Raw genomic sequence first — 17,936 nt, 5'->3', positions numbered from 1 at the left:
AGCATATAGATATATGGATGAAAAAAAATCCTTTTTTCAGCTGACACATAACAAATAGGAAAGCACAAATTGCTGAAAACAATTTTGAGGCCTCTGTCACCACTCACTCCAAGCAATATGTGCAAGTTTTCAGGAGAGAGATTAAATTTCATTGATAGCCCAAATAACAGACGTCACACCACACTCATCCCACGATACTACATCAGATATTCTTCAGTAGAATATGATTCGTTCTTCATCATAAGTCTATCGAAAACCATCAGTCAAGTTTAATAATGAGAAACTGATGGCCCCCCAGTCTTTTCAAACTGTGAGATTTCAACAGACGTATGGGCGCACAAATCCGAGATGCTTTACACATCAAAAGACTTGGTCCTCAGTTTCTAATACCACTGATCCCATATCCTCAACAGTGAAACCAAAAGCAGGGCTGCACACTAACCCATTTTTTCTACTGGTCTTTAAAACCTGTCTGTCAGACCAGTAGGTACCCAGTTTTTCTATTTTGTACTGGTCCATTCCTGAAAAAGTTATACTGGTCCGACTGAGTTTTTACTGGCCCTGAGCCGTCGGACCAGTGCCAGTGTACACAGTTGCCAAAAGTGATGGCCCCACATATTGATATCTGTGTATGTCACTCTGTTGACGTGGCAGTTTCCAAGCTTTAACTTTAATGGCTTGCAGGAATAAGCACACATCTCTGCTTATCCTCAGCTGATACCACTTTAGAGCAGCTTCCACTACATTATTGTCACTGCAATGTATAAGTATAAAAGCCTGATTACAGAATATACACATTTCCATCACTTCAATAAAGTATAAGTCATCATTCCCACTGGTAAAACAAACCAGAAAGCACTTTCACATTTGAAATACTTGAGTGTGCGTATGCCAAAGTACAGACGTACACAAGTAATTTCAAGGAATACAAAAATATCACCCTGTTAACCTTTCAGCAATGAAATAACATTCTAATTCATTCATTCCCTTATATATCTGTAAAAAAATAACAAATGAATTCATCAGCATCTCTCTATTTCTTTTTTATCCATAAGAGCAGGAAAATCCCATCTTCAATTCACACTTAGTCCCATTCATGTGTTTTAGTGCACATGCACTGTGATGCCTTAATCAAAGACTGCTAGCAACAATTTTCATATGTGACATATGCACAGAGTCTACAGACCTAGGATCTCCACACTTGTGATACTCAGCCTCGCTGCATTTCATCCCATTCTTTGCTTGGTTTTCAGGATACTTCACAAGACTAATGCTTAATACAGATGCACTTGGCCTCTGTGTAGAAGTCCATGGATTCGTTGACCCCCTCGCGACCGATGCCAGACGCCTTCATGCCTCCGAAGGGCATGTTGAGGTCACGAACTAGCCAGCAGTTGGCCCACACAGTACCAGCCTGAGATAACAAACAGAAAAAATCTAATATGACACATCTACATAGCAAGAAATCAAACAAATTCTAGTCTATTACTGCTGTGGTTCAAAAGTTTCCAAACCAAACATTTTTTACATAAAACCACAAACAAATCATTTTTTGAGTTGTTGTCTCTACACAGTAATTCTCTTCAGATTAATTTCATGAAAACCAAATTTTGATCTCTGACCTTAGCCATCATCATTTCCTACCCTATACCTCATCTGCAACCAGCCTTTCTGATACAAAATCCTTGAAAGCAGCTTCTATGCCATATATCAAGAGCAGAGATGCGTAGGTCAGCAGAGCAGCTGGGAGTGAAAATTTTGTGGCATAAATCATCAATACTACCCAAGGGAGCAAATCAACAGAGTAGGGGGGAGGGTGTGGTCCCCCCTACAGTCAGAAGGACCTTTAGTCGGTTTTAAACTTAAAATTATGCCACCTGGTGATATGTAGGCCTACTATCTATATTATTCAAGCTTATTCTGACAAATTTCAAAAAAGATTGTTTGGTTTGGGGGGTTTTCTTGTTAAGGCACGAGAAAAAGTTGTAGGGCATATATGGATTTGATAAAGACGGATGAGGTGTGACTGTAACACCTGATGTGGGAGACTTGAAAGATCTAGAAGAAGACGTCTTAAATGTGCCATTCTTCTTATTGGTGGTACGACCCTCCTTCATCTTACCATGAGCTGCTGTGAGACACGGTGTGTGCGACTCACGTCCTTGGTCCAAACACACGCTGCTAGCCCATACTTAACATCGTTGGCTTTCTCAATGGCCTGACATAGGAGGAAATCATCAAACACAACACCATTATCAATACATGGGGATAGGATTCTGGTGGGGGGTGGGGGGAGGGGTGAATTGGCTGAAACTATGTATGAGTGAATGGAATGATCATGAATTTGCTATTTTTGCCTGTTCCAAGGTAGTTTTTGCTATGTAAATCATTCTTGAAATATTGTTTACATTCAGAAGTTGCTGCTTTATTAGAAGAACATATGAAGAACATATGAGTTACTACGAGTACAAGGTATATGGCATTGTTGGGTTTAAATACAATATGCAAGAGAAGAAAATTCTCTTTCTCATGCAGAATAATTACTGAATATGATACTTTTACAATTTCACATATAGATACATTTACCTTTTTCAAACAAGAAGCAAACTTCTCAAGATAAACGAAGCCCTAAATGTCCTTTAAAGGTCATATCAGGTTAAGAGCAGCTAGATCAAACTACATTATAAAATGATTTCCTCTATCATAGAATTCGAACAAGCCATGATCCAAGCCATTTTAAAGGTTAGTATTATTGCAGTGACAAATCTTAAATCCTTGCCGTAAGCAGTTCCATTATACATAAAATACTATTTTTCTTTTCTTTGTGACAACATTTGATGTCGTAAGTGATAGAATGCAGTTTGTTTTATTTCATTTTGTGGGGAAGTTGCCAATTTGGCTGTCCACTTTATCATGTGTATTTGTCTTTAATCAAAGGAAGGTCTACAACTTATATATGGCAACAAATCAAAATGAGCAATCTCACTAAATCTACTTCGCATCTCTTTTGTTCATGCTGTAGTTGCATTGCCAATTTGACTGTTGACTTAGTGATTTTTAGTCTACGCACCTCCTCTTCTGTTGTAAAGGGCAGGATGCAGACGACAGGTCCAAAGATCTCCTCCTTGACACACCGGGAATTCTGGGATAGCCCTGTGACGACAGTCGGTCTCATGTAGTAACCCTGTAAAGGATGGAGGCAATATGGTCCAAGCTTTGTAACAGGGCAGTGATGTGAAAGCACAGTACTAGATTACCTATATGATTGATGCATATTCATGCACATTCAGTGCGGCCTTAAAATTGAAATTGAAATTGAAATTGAAATTGAAGTCGATCAGGTTTATTGCCATAAAAAAAATATACATATATTTTTCAAATAAAAATCACAGAAATGCTTACTATGTGTTTGGTTGTGTGTCGTCTGAACAGTTCATGACAGATCATATATGTCATCTTTAAGACAATATATGCACATCCAGTTTAACATTTCCAGACCTGCAAACATTCGTCCATTCCAACAACAACAAAATTAGGGAGGTTTCTAGCTTTTGAGGGGATACTTGCCTGTTATACATATGCATAGAATTAAAAAAAAAATGAAATAAAATAAGTCTAAAAGCAGAGAGGCTCATACTTTTGACAAAATATAAAGAGATACCTCAAGTTTCAGGAGCCTCTTGCAGAATCAAGACATTGTAGCTCTTGTTTTTTCAGTTAACTTGAGATTCCAAAATGTATGGCAGTGCACAATTATGAATCAATGCCAATGATTAATTTCACATGAGGGGGTGGGGAAAGGATGTCCATCTGACTGCCAGAGACTCCAACCCAAAGCACCTTCTGATCTGGAGATTCTACCGCCCGAAACCCCTATCAAACGGGAGACTCCAAGTTGATGTGTGCGAAGCGCAAAATTCCCAGGGTTCTAGATACTCTCTGGTGCTATCTAAGGCTTATTTTTTCAACATACGATAGAAATAAGTAAGAAATCCTTTCCAACGGGAGACAAAGAGCCAGGGCGTGAGAAATTAAATCTCAAGCCGGAGAACAGGAGATTTTGCAAAAATGGGTTTTCCACGGGAGATCTCCTGTCGAAAACGGGAGAGTTGGAGTCTCTGGATTGCTACAGCTCTCACTGGGGTAAGAACCACCAGGAAAAGGGCCTCTTACCTTTTCTGAATAATTTTTATAGTGTTGTTATTGTGTTTAGTGTTGTTATTGTGTTTAGTATCTTATTTTGCTAAGTGTGTGCGTAAGTGCCCTCTTCTGTTTCTTGCATGTGTTTGTCAAGTAAACAAAGTATATAGTCAGATATTGAAAGGCTTCGATGGGGAAACATGCGGCTAACAATGGAACAGTCTGCTTGCATATTTGTGTCAGTAAAAAGCAGCCATTTGCTCACATTTTCGTAGCCTTCTGGAAGCGTCAGGTCGTCCACCCCTTCTCCGCAATGGACTGTGCCACCTTCCTCCTTGGCAAGGGCTACATAACCTCTGACCTTGTTGAGATGCTCCTGACTGATGAGGGCGCCAAGCTTTGAATCATTGTTGGTAGGTGGTCCAACAACCATTTCTCTGTTGAATCAAATTAACACACACACACATCATTTTAACTGCATGCATGGATTTAAAAAAACAAACTGGAAATGTCGCTACAGCGACTGGTGTATGCCTCTGCCATAATGCATGGTTCTCCTAATAGGTCTATAGTACAACGTCTTGACAATGTGTGATGACAGTTTCACACAATTGGCAAAATATTAAAATGACAGGTTTGCCACAAATGTGCTGAATGTTCACTTTCCTAGAACTAGATTCAATTGGATGAATGATTAAAACGTCAGAGTGCAGGTATTTGGGGGAACTGATGATTTTTACTTGACTTTTGACCCTTTTATAAGTTTATGCATTGAGTAATTTTCAAGGTATTGAGAAAAAGTATAATTTCAGTATCAAATAGTAAAATAGTATTATCTAAACCTGGCCTTTGACCTTTGACCTCACAGTTCCAAAGAGAATCACTGTTAGGTAGAACATGCATAAATATGTAAGTTTCATGATAATACCTTGAGTTACTTTTGAGATATGGAGGAAGAAGTGCAATTTAGCACTTTCACTTGACCTTTGACCTTTTGACCTTTGATCTTTTGGCAAGAAACTTCCCACAGAATATATATTGGGTTATACATGCATAAGTCAAGTTTAAAAAAAATCCTTCAGGCATTGCATAAACACAAGGAAAGTAGTGATATTTTGAGGAGTTGACCTTGACCTTTGACCCCCTGACCTTTGACCCATGACCCCAACTTCCCTAGATAATCACTGCCCATCAGTACATGCATATATACTAAGTTCCATGAAGATACCTTGAACCATTTGCGAGATATGGAGAAAAACATGAAATTTCAACCTTTTTTTCACAAAATAACCTGTGACCTTTGACCTTTGACCCCGTGACCCTAAAATCCAAGCAAAGTATCATCCCCCCAGGATATACCCTCATACCAAGTTTGATGCAAAACCACCACACGGTTCTTGAGATATCGACAAAAACAAAACAGGACGGACGTACGGACGTACAGACGGACAGGCGGACGACCCGAAAACATGCCGCCTCCGGCCACTTCGTTGGCGGAGGCATAAAAACAAACTGTTTTAAAAGTCATAGCCTTAAATCCTTCCTGTGTGGGTGTTTGTTTTTTTTTTCATCAATAATTCAGGCTGGAGTACTTTCTTTGCCGATTGGCACAGATGTCCGGAAACTAATTGTCAACAAAGAGAGATTACATGATCCCTCTAATCAATATAGTATCACCATGGTCTTCCTGCTAGACGAGGTATATGGCTACGCATCAGAGGGCCTGCTAACATTATAGCTAGATCAAGTTTGGATGGACAGCTGAATGCTGATGAATATGCTTGAGCTATGGGTTAACTAAATACTTAAACCAAACTCAAACAGGGATATCTTTCTGATGTTTTATTCTCTAGTCTATCCCCATTGTCGCCTTGGATTACATCTGTAATTTAAGGGATGGCATAAAACAATAAATTCTGGCCCCATAACAAATATCAACCAAATATCAAGAAACTTGAACTGCCATCAAAATCTTCCTCATTCTCTTGTGTGAAATACGTCCAATACATATGCATGGTACATCTACAAAGTCACTACAGTCGCCTTTATACCTTCAGAGATGCACAATAAGATTGAAGGATGGTCACACTTTCATTTGGTATGAATAGACAATCATTTTTAAAACAGCCGAAAAAAACGATCAAATTGAAAGTCTGCTGACGTGAATTCATAAAATAGCAAAAGTTTAAATTGATCTGTTTCAGCTGTTCTTCATTACACTTTTTCTCCAAATATGAGGCAATTTATGGCCTCCCCATCAAAAAAAAAAGGAAAATAGACTTGAACCTCTAGCTCTCACTCACCTGGCCGCGGCGACAAACTTCTCCACAAACTTGTCAAAGATGGTGTCCTGGACGTAGATTCGGCTCATGCACAGACAGATCTCCCCCTGGTTGATGAACCCCGATTTCACCGACGTCGGCATCATCCCATCCACATCCGCATCATCGAAGACCAGGGCCGCGTTCTTCCCCCCGAGCTGCACGCACGAAGAACCAGATTCCGCGAACACACGCAAACAAACACACACACACAGAGGAAGAGCACAAAAATGTTAACAATGTGTTTCCATGTGAGTTAGGCCACACAATCGTGACACAAATGTAAAGTAAAATTTCATGAAATCGATGAAACTGAAAGAATGAGGTGCAGAGTGCCAAAGTTGGTGGCAAAACACAAGAAGAAAAGAAAGACATTAACAAAAAAATGTGTGAAAGCAGACAGAATGGAATGCCTACCCTCAAAGGTAAGACCCTCCTCTGCAAAGCATCTTGGGAGAGAAAAAGAAAAGTTTTGTTGACTTGTTGTACTGCAAGATGCCATCTCCTGAAGGCATATCATCTGAATTGAGGTATCAACATCTCTGATTAATATGAATCCTCATTTTGAATTGATTGCAAAAGAAGAAAATTTAAGTGCTTCCAGAGCACAACTGAAAGACACTTTCAAAAAAATGAAGAAGTTTTTATCGCGGCTCCTCATCAAAGACAGGAGCAAGACTTGTCTTAACATGAAAGCTGTGACGATTCTGGAGGGGACTGGGAAAGACACATGACTGTGGATTTCAGAATGCCGGCAAAGGAGGGTGATTACCTTTAAGACGTAGGATTTATGAAAGATGACGGGTATAAGGGATACAAAAGGAGGTAGACTGTTTTTAAAAAAAAGAATCACATGTGAGCAAAACAAGTAGAGAGGAATCTGGTGCAGCACTGTAGAACCTTGACGAAAGAGGGAGCACTGTATTAAAAGGATCTGATGACCTTGTGAACTCGACCCTAGGTCGGTTAAGATGAACCTTACAGACGCCATCGCTGGACTGTGCATGAAATTTGCACTTCTCTTCATATCAGCATATAACATACACACACACATTATACAGATAAACATAATACAGGCACAGACAGACACACTCACATGCACTTGTATTTGCCTTCAAACATGACAAAAAGATAATTAATGCAATTTCCCTCTCCACTATTTCCCATATGGTGTACTTCAGACCAAAGTGTGTTTCAAAAGGAATACAGTAATAGACAAAAAGGAAGCTGAACAAAAGTTATAATAATGGTGAAGGTGAAAAAGACAAGTTTTGGACACATTTACCCCTCCAAAAAGATATTTAGGATTCAATTTGAATTTTTGACAATCTGACAATTTGGGCATTACTTTGAACACACTATAAACCATAGTTCTTAGTCTTTTTTCCCCATGGTTAAAGACATTTACAAAGACACAGACGTGCACATACAGAACACAGAAATAGTATACACCACAGAAACAGCATACAGCTGCATGCGTGTATACACACATTCACACACACACACACACACACACACGCACACATACAAACATGCAAAGAAACGCTCTACGTTCCTCTTTCCACACTTCTGGATGAGGATCACTATTCACGCTGCATCATATCGCGGGCTGCCGCCGGCATGGAGACGAACAACGGGTGCTCAAAGAAACAACAACAACAGCACTGCAGAGAAGGTTCAAAAACATGAAAGACAGGACAAAGACAAAAACAAAGACAAAAACAGAGACAGAAATACAAATTATTTAAACACCTTTGCTGCGGGTAACTGGCCCAAGTGCAGAAAAGCATGAACTGTAAATAAAATATATAAAAACAGAAAAAAAATATCTACATGTACATACACACACACATACGAGATTTCTGTAAAATGTGTCACATGCTGCAGGAACTAAAAAAAAAAAAGAAAAAAGAAAATAAGAAGCCCTGCTTCATCCTGATCTCTTTCCTCTCCAACTCTTAATTTTTCTTGGAGAGAACTTTGTCCTTCCTCTGCAAAAATATGACAGAAAGGACACAGAATATCAGGGGAAAAGAAGACACAAGCACATGAAAAACAAACAATTAAAAAAGGTTAAATCGCCAAATACTTGGCGACAGTCTTCCACGCTACGATTAAAGAATACCTCCAGTGATATTTTTTTGCAGTAGGGAGCGGAGAGCTCGGCGATCTTCAGGCCGGTGGCGGTGCCTCCGGTGAAGGAGATGAGCGGGACATCTGGGTGTTGGACCAGGGCTGCGCCAGCTTTTGGCCCATAACCATACACCATGTTTACCACCCCGCTAGGGAGACCTACACACACACATTTGTGTACAGATTTGCAATGTACAAAGCAAAGCGTTAAAGTGAGATGGCTGGTTAGTTCTCATAAGCAAAACAAAACAAAGTAAAAAATGCTTATGAAAAGAAAATAACTCCACCAAAAATGAGTCTCTCCAAAACTCAATATTCTAGAATAGATTCAAACTGATGCATTATCTGATTTTGAATACGATATGTGATTACAAATTAATGAGTCCATACTGAGTTGCTTCATATATCAAGAGATTTCACTGATTCCAAAACAGACAGATTGTTTTCATTCTCATAGTAGTAAATTGCCAGACTGCTTCATATGCAAACAAATGATTCATCGTCCATTGGTTAGCTGAACAGCAGAAACAACTGTTACATCATATCATATTTTCAGTTACAAGCAACAAATTTCTGCTGTGGTGAATGGTGAATACAGTCACATCCAACTTGAAAACACAGACCATTCTCAATGCTTTGTTCTGAGGGACATTAAAACTGCATTTAAACTACAAAAATTTCGTACGTGGAAATGCTGTGCTACATAATTCCACTGTGGAGCAATGATTGATGCTGGCATTCCACATTTTTAAAATCATTTTATATTTGAAGACTCGACCTCAGTATGAATTCAAACTTGTAAAACACACAATGAATATCAGTCTTGGCAGCATTGCACCAAGTGTTTTGTCAGATATTTCTTCTGACAAATTTGCTCTCACCCGATTAGACACAAGGTTTTAGTAGCTTAAGACAGTTTGTCAGAAAAAATATCTGACAAAACTCTTGATGAAACACTCCCATGAATTCAAGATGACTCAATAGAGCACCAAAGTGATGATGTCACAGTCCTTTGTTAGGATGGGTTGGAACAAAATTGGAGCACGGTTTATAGCAACAATTGTCTTCACAGATATTTGGGCCAGATGAGATTGTTTAGAACCAGTTTCCATAGCGATGAATGACTATGACATCATACTTTGGTACTCTACAATACAATGACGGAAAATTAGAGTATAGCATCTCTTTATTCTTGTTTTTATTGCATTCCTTTATTACCAATAGGCCTACATTATTCATTAACCTTTGTTGTTTAAATTTTGATAAGTTAGGCAGCTTTTGGTATGAAAATAGACATAAATCTTAAAACGCAGATTTAAAATGAAATATGTGACATCCATGAAAACATTTTCCATCAAAGGCAATTTAAACATCATGTTCGAAATTGCAAAGAATCTGTAGGAATTGCTGATTATAATGTTTGTATTGTGACAGCTACTTTTTGGTTCAAATCTTGGTACCGTATCTTTGGATTAACTTGAGGAGTATTTTGAATTTATTCAAACTAAACAGATGCTTATCTCTTGAAGGGAGGCAGTTGTCGCAGTGAACACCCTGTTGCTCGGCTGAAGCAAAGATCATAAAGAGCATGGAAAATGTGCACAACATTAAAAACAGTTTGGGCACACAACCACCTGTGGGGTGGGACTTGGATATATCACAGTCCCTACTTTTTCCCCCCACTGACGCTAGTTGTAGTTTGTTGCCACCACACTCAAATGTGCACAACATTAAACAGTCTGGGCACATGACCACATGTAGGGCGGGACTTGGATATATCTCAGTTGCCACTTTCCCCCGACTGTGGTGTCTAAGTTGCAGTTTGTTGCTACCACACTCAGCTTGCATCATCATGTACACACACATCATTCACATACAGTACTCATACATGACACAAACCATGTACACACATAAAAAGACACAGGCTCAATCGAACACTTGTAGCAGCAACCTGACTGCAAAGATTGTATGTAATATTTACAGAGCTGTTCAGCCCCAGGCAACCCTACACCCATCAAGTCCCAGAAGAATTTTGCAGCAAAAATCATTGTCTTCTCCTCATCAAATTGGCAACTCTAAACTTCACTACATATCTGAATTTATTGAAGAAAGATTAAAGGAAACTGGTTGATTTCATTAAATCCAGAAAAAAAAGACTTTGCCAATTTGAGATAGACATATCAACCTTGATTTTTGTGAATGTGGTCAATCATAAATACAAACAACGGAGAGGCTTTGAATATTCTGCAACCAAAACAAAAAATCGTATCAAATGAAAAATAATGCCTTCTTCTACCTTATGAATCACTAACACAGATGAGTAAGGAGGAAAAATAAGATAAAATAAAGGAACAACATCAAACCATATGGTTTCTGGGACTTGGTGGGTTGCGGTGTTACGCCACGATTTGATGTCATGCGACAACTGCCTCCCTTGGTACACGATGGAAGCCCAGATTTGACAGAGCAGCACGCATGCTGATTTTTCCATGCCATCAGTAATGCATGATTGTGGAATTTGACATTTCTTCTCCATCATAGTCACCCCTTCCTGGTTGGAAACAAGATTAAAGGATTTGCAAGTCATCGTTCCTGTGTTTTATATATGCCATTTTGTTTACATTTTTGTATGCACACGATGCCACATCGTGGCTCCATGCAGAAATGGGCTAAAAATAAGTGTCCAGTTTCAAGGCCCACCTCTTCTCCACCCAAAGCATGATGTATTAAGGATAAAATCTAACAATCTAAAGGCTTGTTTGGCTCTACCCCACTCTACATCCCACAATGCTTTGCAAATGAGGGCTTCCAACAATAAGAGTTACTACGAGTGGTATCGAGATACGACAAGCTACGGTGGACCCACGGCCCCAAAGCCTTCACCTGCTTTCTTCATGAGTGCCGCCAGCTTCCACGAGCTCACCGAGGTCATCTCGCTGGGTTTGCACACGCAGGTGTTGCCGGCGGCGATGCAGGGCGCGATCTTGAAGGTGAGCAGGTAGAGGGGCAGGTTCCAGGGGCTGATGAGGGCGGCCACGCCCACGGGGATCCGCATGGTGTAGTTGGTAGCGTTGACTTCCGACAAGATGGTGGAGCTGCCCACATGGAAGGAATGGTTAACTCTCTCGTTTAGGTATACCATAGGTAAACTGGCACTGCATACATGTCAACAATAAGGTAGAGGTACTTTGATGGTTAAACAGAAATGGGGTCCTATAAATTTTTGAGAAAAATAAAAGACTTGCTTAGATCTTATGATTGGGGGAAGGGAGATTATACATCATCTGTACAAGAATTATTAGATGGATTAACTTTTTAAGACTAAAATTTGACTACCAATAACTGACAAAATTACTTTTTTAATAAAACAGAACATGTGCTGTACATGTATATTTAATTGTCCACTCTGTCATTTCAGGAAAAGGACAATTTTTTGATATGTCTGCAAAAGTATTATGTCATCTTTTGCTGTACTGTCGGATTTTTCACAATATCCCTCCAAACAATTTTAACCCTAATCAGGCTGGGGGGGGGGGCGGAATCCGCCCCCCCTCGACGTTTCGCGCAATATCTTCGCAGCGCGATAAGCTCCCGCCGCGATGTTTCATGACTTTTTTCTTTCAAGTATCGCGCAACTTTTGAGACCAAAATTGTTGCGCCCGCGCGTACCATTTTGACACGATGCCCGTTCGAAAAAAATTTGTCAACCCCAAAATTGCTCCAAAACGTGATTTTGTGTACAAATCCAATGCAAATTGTGTTTTTTCAATTAATTCACATAAAAATTCATATCTTGACTTAGAATGGACGAAATTAATTTATTTTAGCATAATAAAGGTTCAAAAAATGTCTGTGACAAATTTTGGCCACAAAAGAAACAAAAACAAAAGGTCGAAAAACAGAGAAATACACAAGAAATTCAAAAAACAATCAAATACATAAGAAATCAATTTCGATAGATTTTTTTTTATCCTAAGGCTCTGGAGAATGATACAAGAAACATTTTAAAAAAGAAATTAGCTTAATTAGAGCATTAATATGTGATTTAGAGCCCAAAACTGATTTTATGCATAAATTACAAAAATATAAGAAAAAATTTTCGGAGAAAGCAACCATACATTTTGATAGTATACGTCGCGGGCGCTGCGTGTGTCGATTTTCGGCGCAATCACGCGTTCCATAGGAGAGATCTGAAGGGGGGGGGGGGGCGGAATCCCCCCCCCCAGATATAGCATAGCCAAAAAAGCCCAACCTGATTAGGGTTAACCCGTTGAAGACCAGTCCTGAGGATACTCGGGCAGGTGTCCACGGGGAATGTGTGTTACATAGCAAAGTCAGCCTGTCCTCAATGGGTTAATGCTTTGCATGTATATAGAAGTATCTTACAATGGAATATTCTTAAATACAGGTTGAGAGGTAAAAAGAAAAAACAGTCTGCTTTATTTCAAAATCTTCCTTATGCGCATACCTGTTTCTTGTGTGTAAGATGAAGGACGCAAAGAAGCGAAAATTGTGCACTGCACGTGGAATGTCAATGGCTCTGGCCAACCAGACGGGCTTGCCTTGGTCACGTGACTCCAGTTGAGCTAGTTCATCCAGGTTGGCCTCAATCACGTCTGCGATCTTGTTCATCACCTTTGACCTTTCAGCTGGACTGCTCCTGGACCATCTGCACAACATCCAATGAAATTTTGACAACCATGTAAAACTTTTCTTTCATTTTGAATTTATTATGTCACTATTTGTTGTTGTGATTTTTTAATGTTGTTTTTATTAGCACAAATTACAATCAATTACAACATTTACAAAAATCATTAAATGATTACAAATCGCACGAAGACAAAATGGTTACACAAAATAGAATGGTACGTCAACAAAAATATAATACCCTTCATTAACATCCATCACCTGAAGATAGATCTAATATCTGGAATAAATGTTCTCATGGAAATTATCAATTTGATTTGAAGAGATATTCAGTGTCCTTAGAAAGCGTGTGTGTCTTGATACCAAAAACATTTTGTAAATTGTCTTTGGTGAACAAGCAACTTTGTGATGTGTGCCACTTGTTACCTCCGCCAAGAAAGGAGGTTATGTTTTCATCGGTGCTTGTTAAAAGTTTGTATTAAACCATTTGTTTGTTTGTTTGTTTGTGTGAAAAATAACTCAAAACGTTGTAGACAGATTTAGATAAAATTTGCAGGAAAAATTGTTAATGACACATGGAACAAATGATTTAATTTTGGTAGTGATCTGGGAATTTTATGGACTTTACATAGATTTTTTTATCTTTTCGCAGATAAAGTCAATGGACTCGGGAGTCCAAGCTATGCGTATTTGAGATTTGCATATATATGCGCACTAAAGCGTGTGTTCTGCTTGGGTGAGGCGGCGTGCAAGTGGAAGATGATGTCGTAAACAAAAGGTTTCTATATTGGGTAATTGGGTGATTTTCAGCAGCATCGAGTGTGTGTATGTGAAAATTAGCTGCTTGGCGGAGGTCTGCGCTCTCAGAGTGCTGTTCTAGATTTGTTTTTTATTCTTGCCTGTTTCAGTATTAAGTACCGGTAGTTCTTTTTGGAACATGAATAAAGGTTCGGTTCTCAGTAAGATAGAAGATGCAGCATTACTGCCCATTACATTCAAATCTAAAGAAGCACTCTGGGAGCGCAGACCTCTGCCAAGCAGCTCATTTCCACCACTGATCTTGTTCTTCCACAGAGATCAGTGATTTCCACCCATACGTACGCATGCTGAAAATCGCCCAATTTCCCAATATACGTAGAAGTCTTTTGTTATGTCATCAACTTCCAGCTGCATGGCACGCCTCGCTCTAGTAGAAACTAAAGCATGCACTTTAGTGCGCGTATGCAAACCTCAAAAAATGTGCAGCTTGTACTCCCAAGTTCATTGACCCTACCAACCAAAGTATAAAAAATCCTTCATGAAATCCATAAAAATTTCTGGATCAGTACCAAAATTTAATTATCTGTTCCTTGAGTTATTCTCAAACTTTCCTTTAAGTTTCATCCAAATCTGTTCATAACTTTTTAAGTTATTTTGCACACAATCAAACAAACAATTAAACAAACAAACAAATAAACAAACGCCAAATAAAACATAACCTCCTCCATTGGCAGAGGTAATAAATGCAGTGAACTCATTCAACTCACAGGTATCCTTTCAAGGATTTACTTAACATATTTCTTTGTGTTTTGGACTGTGTCCTTACGAGCAACACCAACATCGTACTTACGACTTGAATGCTCGCTTGGCCGCTGCCACCGCCAAATTGACTTCTTCCTTGCCGCTGTCTGGAATTTTTGCCCAGGCTTTTCCCACCGAAGGGTCGTAGCTGTCCACGTGGCAGGACGTCGGAACGAATTCGCCGTCGATGAAATTCTCAATGGTCACTTGGATCTGACCGTTGGCCATGACTGATTGAGAGACTGAGATTTGTGGAAAACAAGTGGAATGGAGGGATGGGTTAAAAAAAGAAAAATGGAATCAGAACACAAAGCTCCAGTGCTACCTTTCGCTCATGTTGATAATCATAATACCATAGTACAAGTAAACTCGGCCTAGCTGGTAAACTCGTCCACTTGTAATGCGCATGCTGGGGGCCAAGTTTACCCGTACGGTACATATGAAAGTTTAACAAATCTGAATCAGGATCTGGATGTAGTGCAGTGCAGGACCTTTCGGTATAAGGCACCGGGTGAGAGAGGGCGCGTGGTACTTTTCTCGAATCGAAGATGACTTTTCTCAATCTTTGCTTTGCATACTTCAGAAAAACAATCAGGTGATATGCTATTGACAACTTCGGTGGGGAGTTGGTTCCAAGCCAAACCAGAGTTATTTTCACACAAAAAGGAATTTTTCAGTTGCTCTGTTTTACAAGAGTCTTACCGAGTAACACTTTGTAATATTTGTAGAAGATCTAACATATTTCTCTACAAGTACAAATGTTGTCTATGTTACAATCTTCGAATTTCTTTGCTGTAATATTTTGCTTTGGTCTTACTTTTGAAAGAAACTTTTCAACAGGTAGTTCTGGGACCAACCCCTCGACCACTTTGAAGAAGGATGTTAATCTCAGGACCTAGACCTCGACCTGGCGTCTCTAGGCAAGAATTGGCAGATTTAGTTTTTCCTGCTAAATCATGCTATTTTTTGTTTTTCTACAGGATGACACTTTTTGCAGTTACTGTTACTGTCAAAAATGCTGTCTGTGCCCATAATTCAATGCCATCAACAATTTGACCACCTGCTACAAGTAACTTTTAGATGTAGAAATATAGAAATTAGAATTACTAAAAACCTTTCCTGGCCTTATATTATTTGGACTTCCGCCCTGATTGAATTACTTTAACGTTAGTATAATACATTGAGGGACAGTTTGCGTACTTGTAGTAAACTAAAAAACTTAACATTAACGTCAGACATGTCATTAGACTGTGTGCAGAATTGTAGATTAATCAATCATCAAGTACATTTTTGGCTTCTTGACCGACAAGTAAAGAAAGTTTATGTCTAATTCCGCGAAAAACTTCTCATTTAACATTACAAAGTAACTGTTATAGATCTAAGTAAAGTTTAATGACATTTACTGGGTCAGTTAAGAAGGAAAAACTGACCCAGCAAATGTCATTACTATAAATGAGAAGTTTTTCGCGGAATTAGACATAAATTTACTTGTCGGTCAAATTTTTGGCACGTTAGCTAGAGAAATAATTGCAACTTCATCAGCACTCAGCTCATTTCTGATACGTATACTGCGCACTACGCCCGCCTCTAAAAAAGACAGAGCACACCGCAATAGATGTGAAAACTGCGTGAGATTTTACCAACGTATACACTTACCTATTATTCCGAGATAATGGTGTTGCGCTCAAAATGCGAGTTGTGCCTTGTGCCAGTTGTGGGGGTTAATTGTTCTTCCTTCAACCGATTATTTTATCAGCTAGTTTCGCTGGTGCATGGTGTGAGGTTCAAATATTTCAAGTCCAACGACGCTATGCCAGCATTAAATTACAGTAATTCCTATTACACACACAGCACGTCGTCATTTACAGCAAGTATTTTGTGGCAATTAAAATGATTTCCGAACTACAACGGAATGTCTCTTCACACGTAAACGTATAAAAGGCATGGTCTACATGTATGTGCTTCATGCTTCTCCCACGCCCAGGCGCACAGCAGAAGCCATGTACGAGTAGTTCTGTTGGCGCGTTTGTAATGACGTTTGGTCGAGTTGTTCGACCATAGCAATAATCGCCCCTAATAGCTCGCCACCCGGGTGCAGTCTGTCACCAAGTAGATCCTTTGCGGAGTCCAGTTTCTCTTTCAGACAAGAGAAGTGACGTTTTAGAAATACATTTTGTAGCAGGTAATTTGTAAGATATTTGTAATGCTATGTAAAGGAAATACCCATCAGTAATTTTGACAAAAAAGGATGTTAGATGAAAGGATGACAGTTCAGCGTACGCATTCGGTACCCTGTGATTCTTAGGATGAATGTCGATAGCAGAAGCCGATATATTTAGGGCGAGTTTAGATAGGCAGACACACAATTGGCACAAGTTACAAGAGCTGATCGTAGTATGGTACATTGTTGTGGAAGTTCGCGTTGGCAAATTGCTTCGATACGATTGGCTGACACAAAAGGTGTGTCAAGGGTGTGTTACTGGGCGCACCCAGGGGCAGGACCACCAGCAGGAAATGGAATGCACTCAAGGTCAAGGAGGATCCGGCTAACTTCCCATTTAATACCTTCCTGCATCCAAGGCATTACGGGAAGTCAAGTTGTAGCAAGTACATGTACTGTATTCCTCCGATGAATTTTAAGTGTGTACTGAGAGCCAAAGAGCTGAGTGAGGAGAAAAAAAATCTCTTTGACTGAGAGCCTATAAACGCTCATGGTTTGATTGATGTGCACGCACCACTATACAGTGTGATTATGTGAAGCACACACTACAAATGAAAGAAGAAGAAAACAAAAAAGGAGGAGGAGGAGAAGCAGGAGAAGGAGGAGGATGAGGAGAAGAAGAAGAGGAAGAAGAAGAAGAAGAAGAAAACCAAGAACAAGAAGAAGAAGAAGAAGAATACACTAAAGATTTAATGTATTTTTTTTGTTTCGTATCCCATCCTTCGTAGTCTATCTTCATTGGTTGCCCGTAAGAGCTCTTATCTGGTTTAAGATTTTGACCTTTGTATTCAAATGTTTTCATGGAAATGCCTCAGCATACCTCAATGAACTCATCAAGCCATATCATCCTGGTCGTATAACTGATTGCCCTCAAAATAAGAATTAAAAAAGTCCTCTCTGAATGGCGTAAGTGT

At 39.4% G+C, this 17,936-nt stretch overlaps 1 protein-coding gene across 1 annotated transcript; it reads right to left on the bottom strand.

Moving 5' to 3' along the window:
- Positions 1-1,000: 1,000 nt before the first annotated feature.
- On the bottom strand, positions 1,001-15,029 carry LOC139735634 (2-aminomuconic semialdehyde dehydrogenase-like). The gene is made up of 9 exons (XM_071646383.1): positions 14,851-15,029; positions 13,063-13,263; positions 11,478-11,689; positions 8,587-8,753; positions 6,444-6,619; positions 4,406-4,577; positions 3,071-3,184; positions 2,123-2,218; positions 1,001-1,414 (listed from the first exon to the last, which is right to left on the bottom strand). The coding sequence occupies exons 1-9, from the start codon at positions 15,027-15,029 to the stop codon at positions 1,268-1,270; spliced, it is 1,464 nt and encodes a 487-aa protein (XP_071502484.1). The 3' UTR covers positions 1,001-1,267.
- Positions 15,030-17,936: the final 2,907 nt, after the last annotated feature.

Source organism: Diadema antillarum, unplaced genomic scaffold (assembly GCF_040938485.1).
Source record: "Diadema antillarum isolate AM-2024a unplaced genomic scaffold, OU_Dant_1.0 seq00000589_RagTag, whole genome shotgun sequence".
Classification (NCBI taxonomy): Eukaryota; Metazoa; Echinodermata; class Echinoidea; order Diadematoida; family Diadematidae; genus Diadema; species Diadema antillarum.
The sequence above is the reverse complement of the archived record's forward strand: the minus strand, read 5'-3'. Positions and strand labels throughout refer to the sequence as shown.

Bases quoted from the DNA above. Each gene is read 5' to 3' on its own strand.
- LOC139735634 (XM_071646383.1), bottom strand. From the start codon at position 15,029: ATGGCCAACGGTCAGATCCAAGTGACCATTGAGAATTTCATCGACGGC. The intron at 6,620-8,586 runs GTATTCTTTAAT...TCGTGCGTGCAG, and splicing joins GCAAAAAAATATCACTGGAG to CTCGGGGGGAAGAACGCGGC. The intron at 3,185-4,405 runs GTGAGCAAATGG...CATCCTTTACAG, and splicing joins TTCCAGAAGGCTACGAAAAT to GGTTACTACATGAGACCGAC.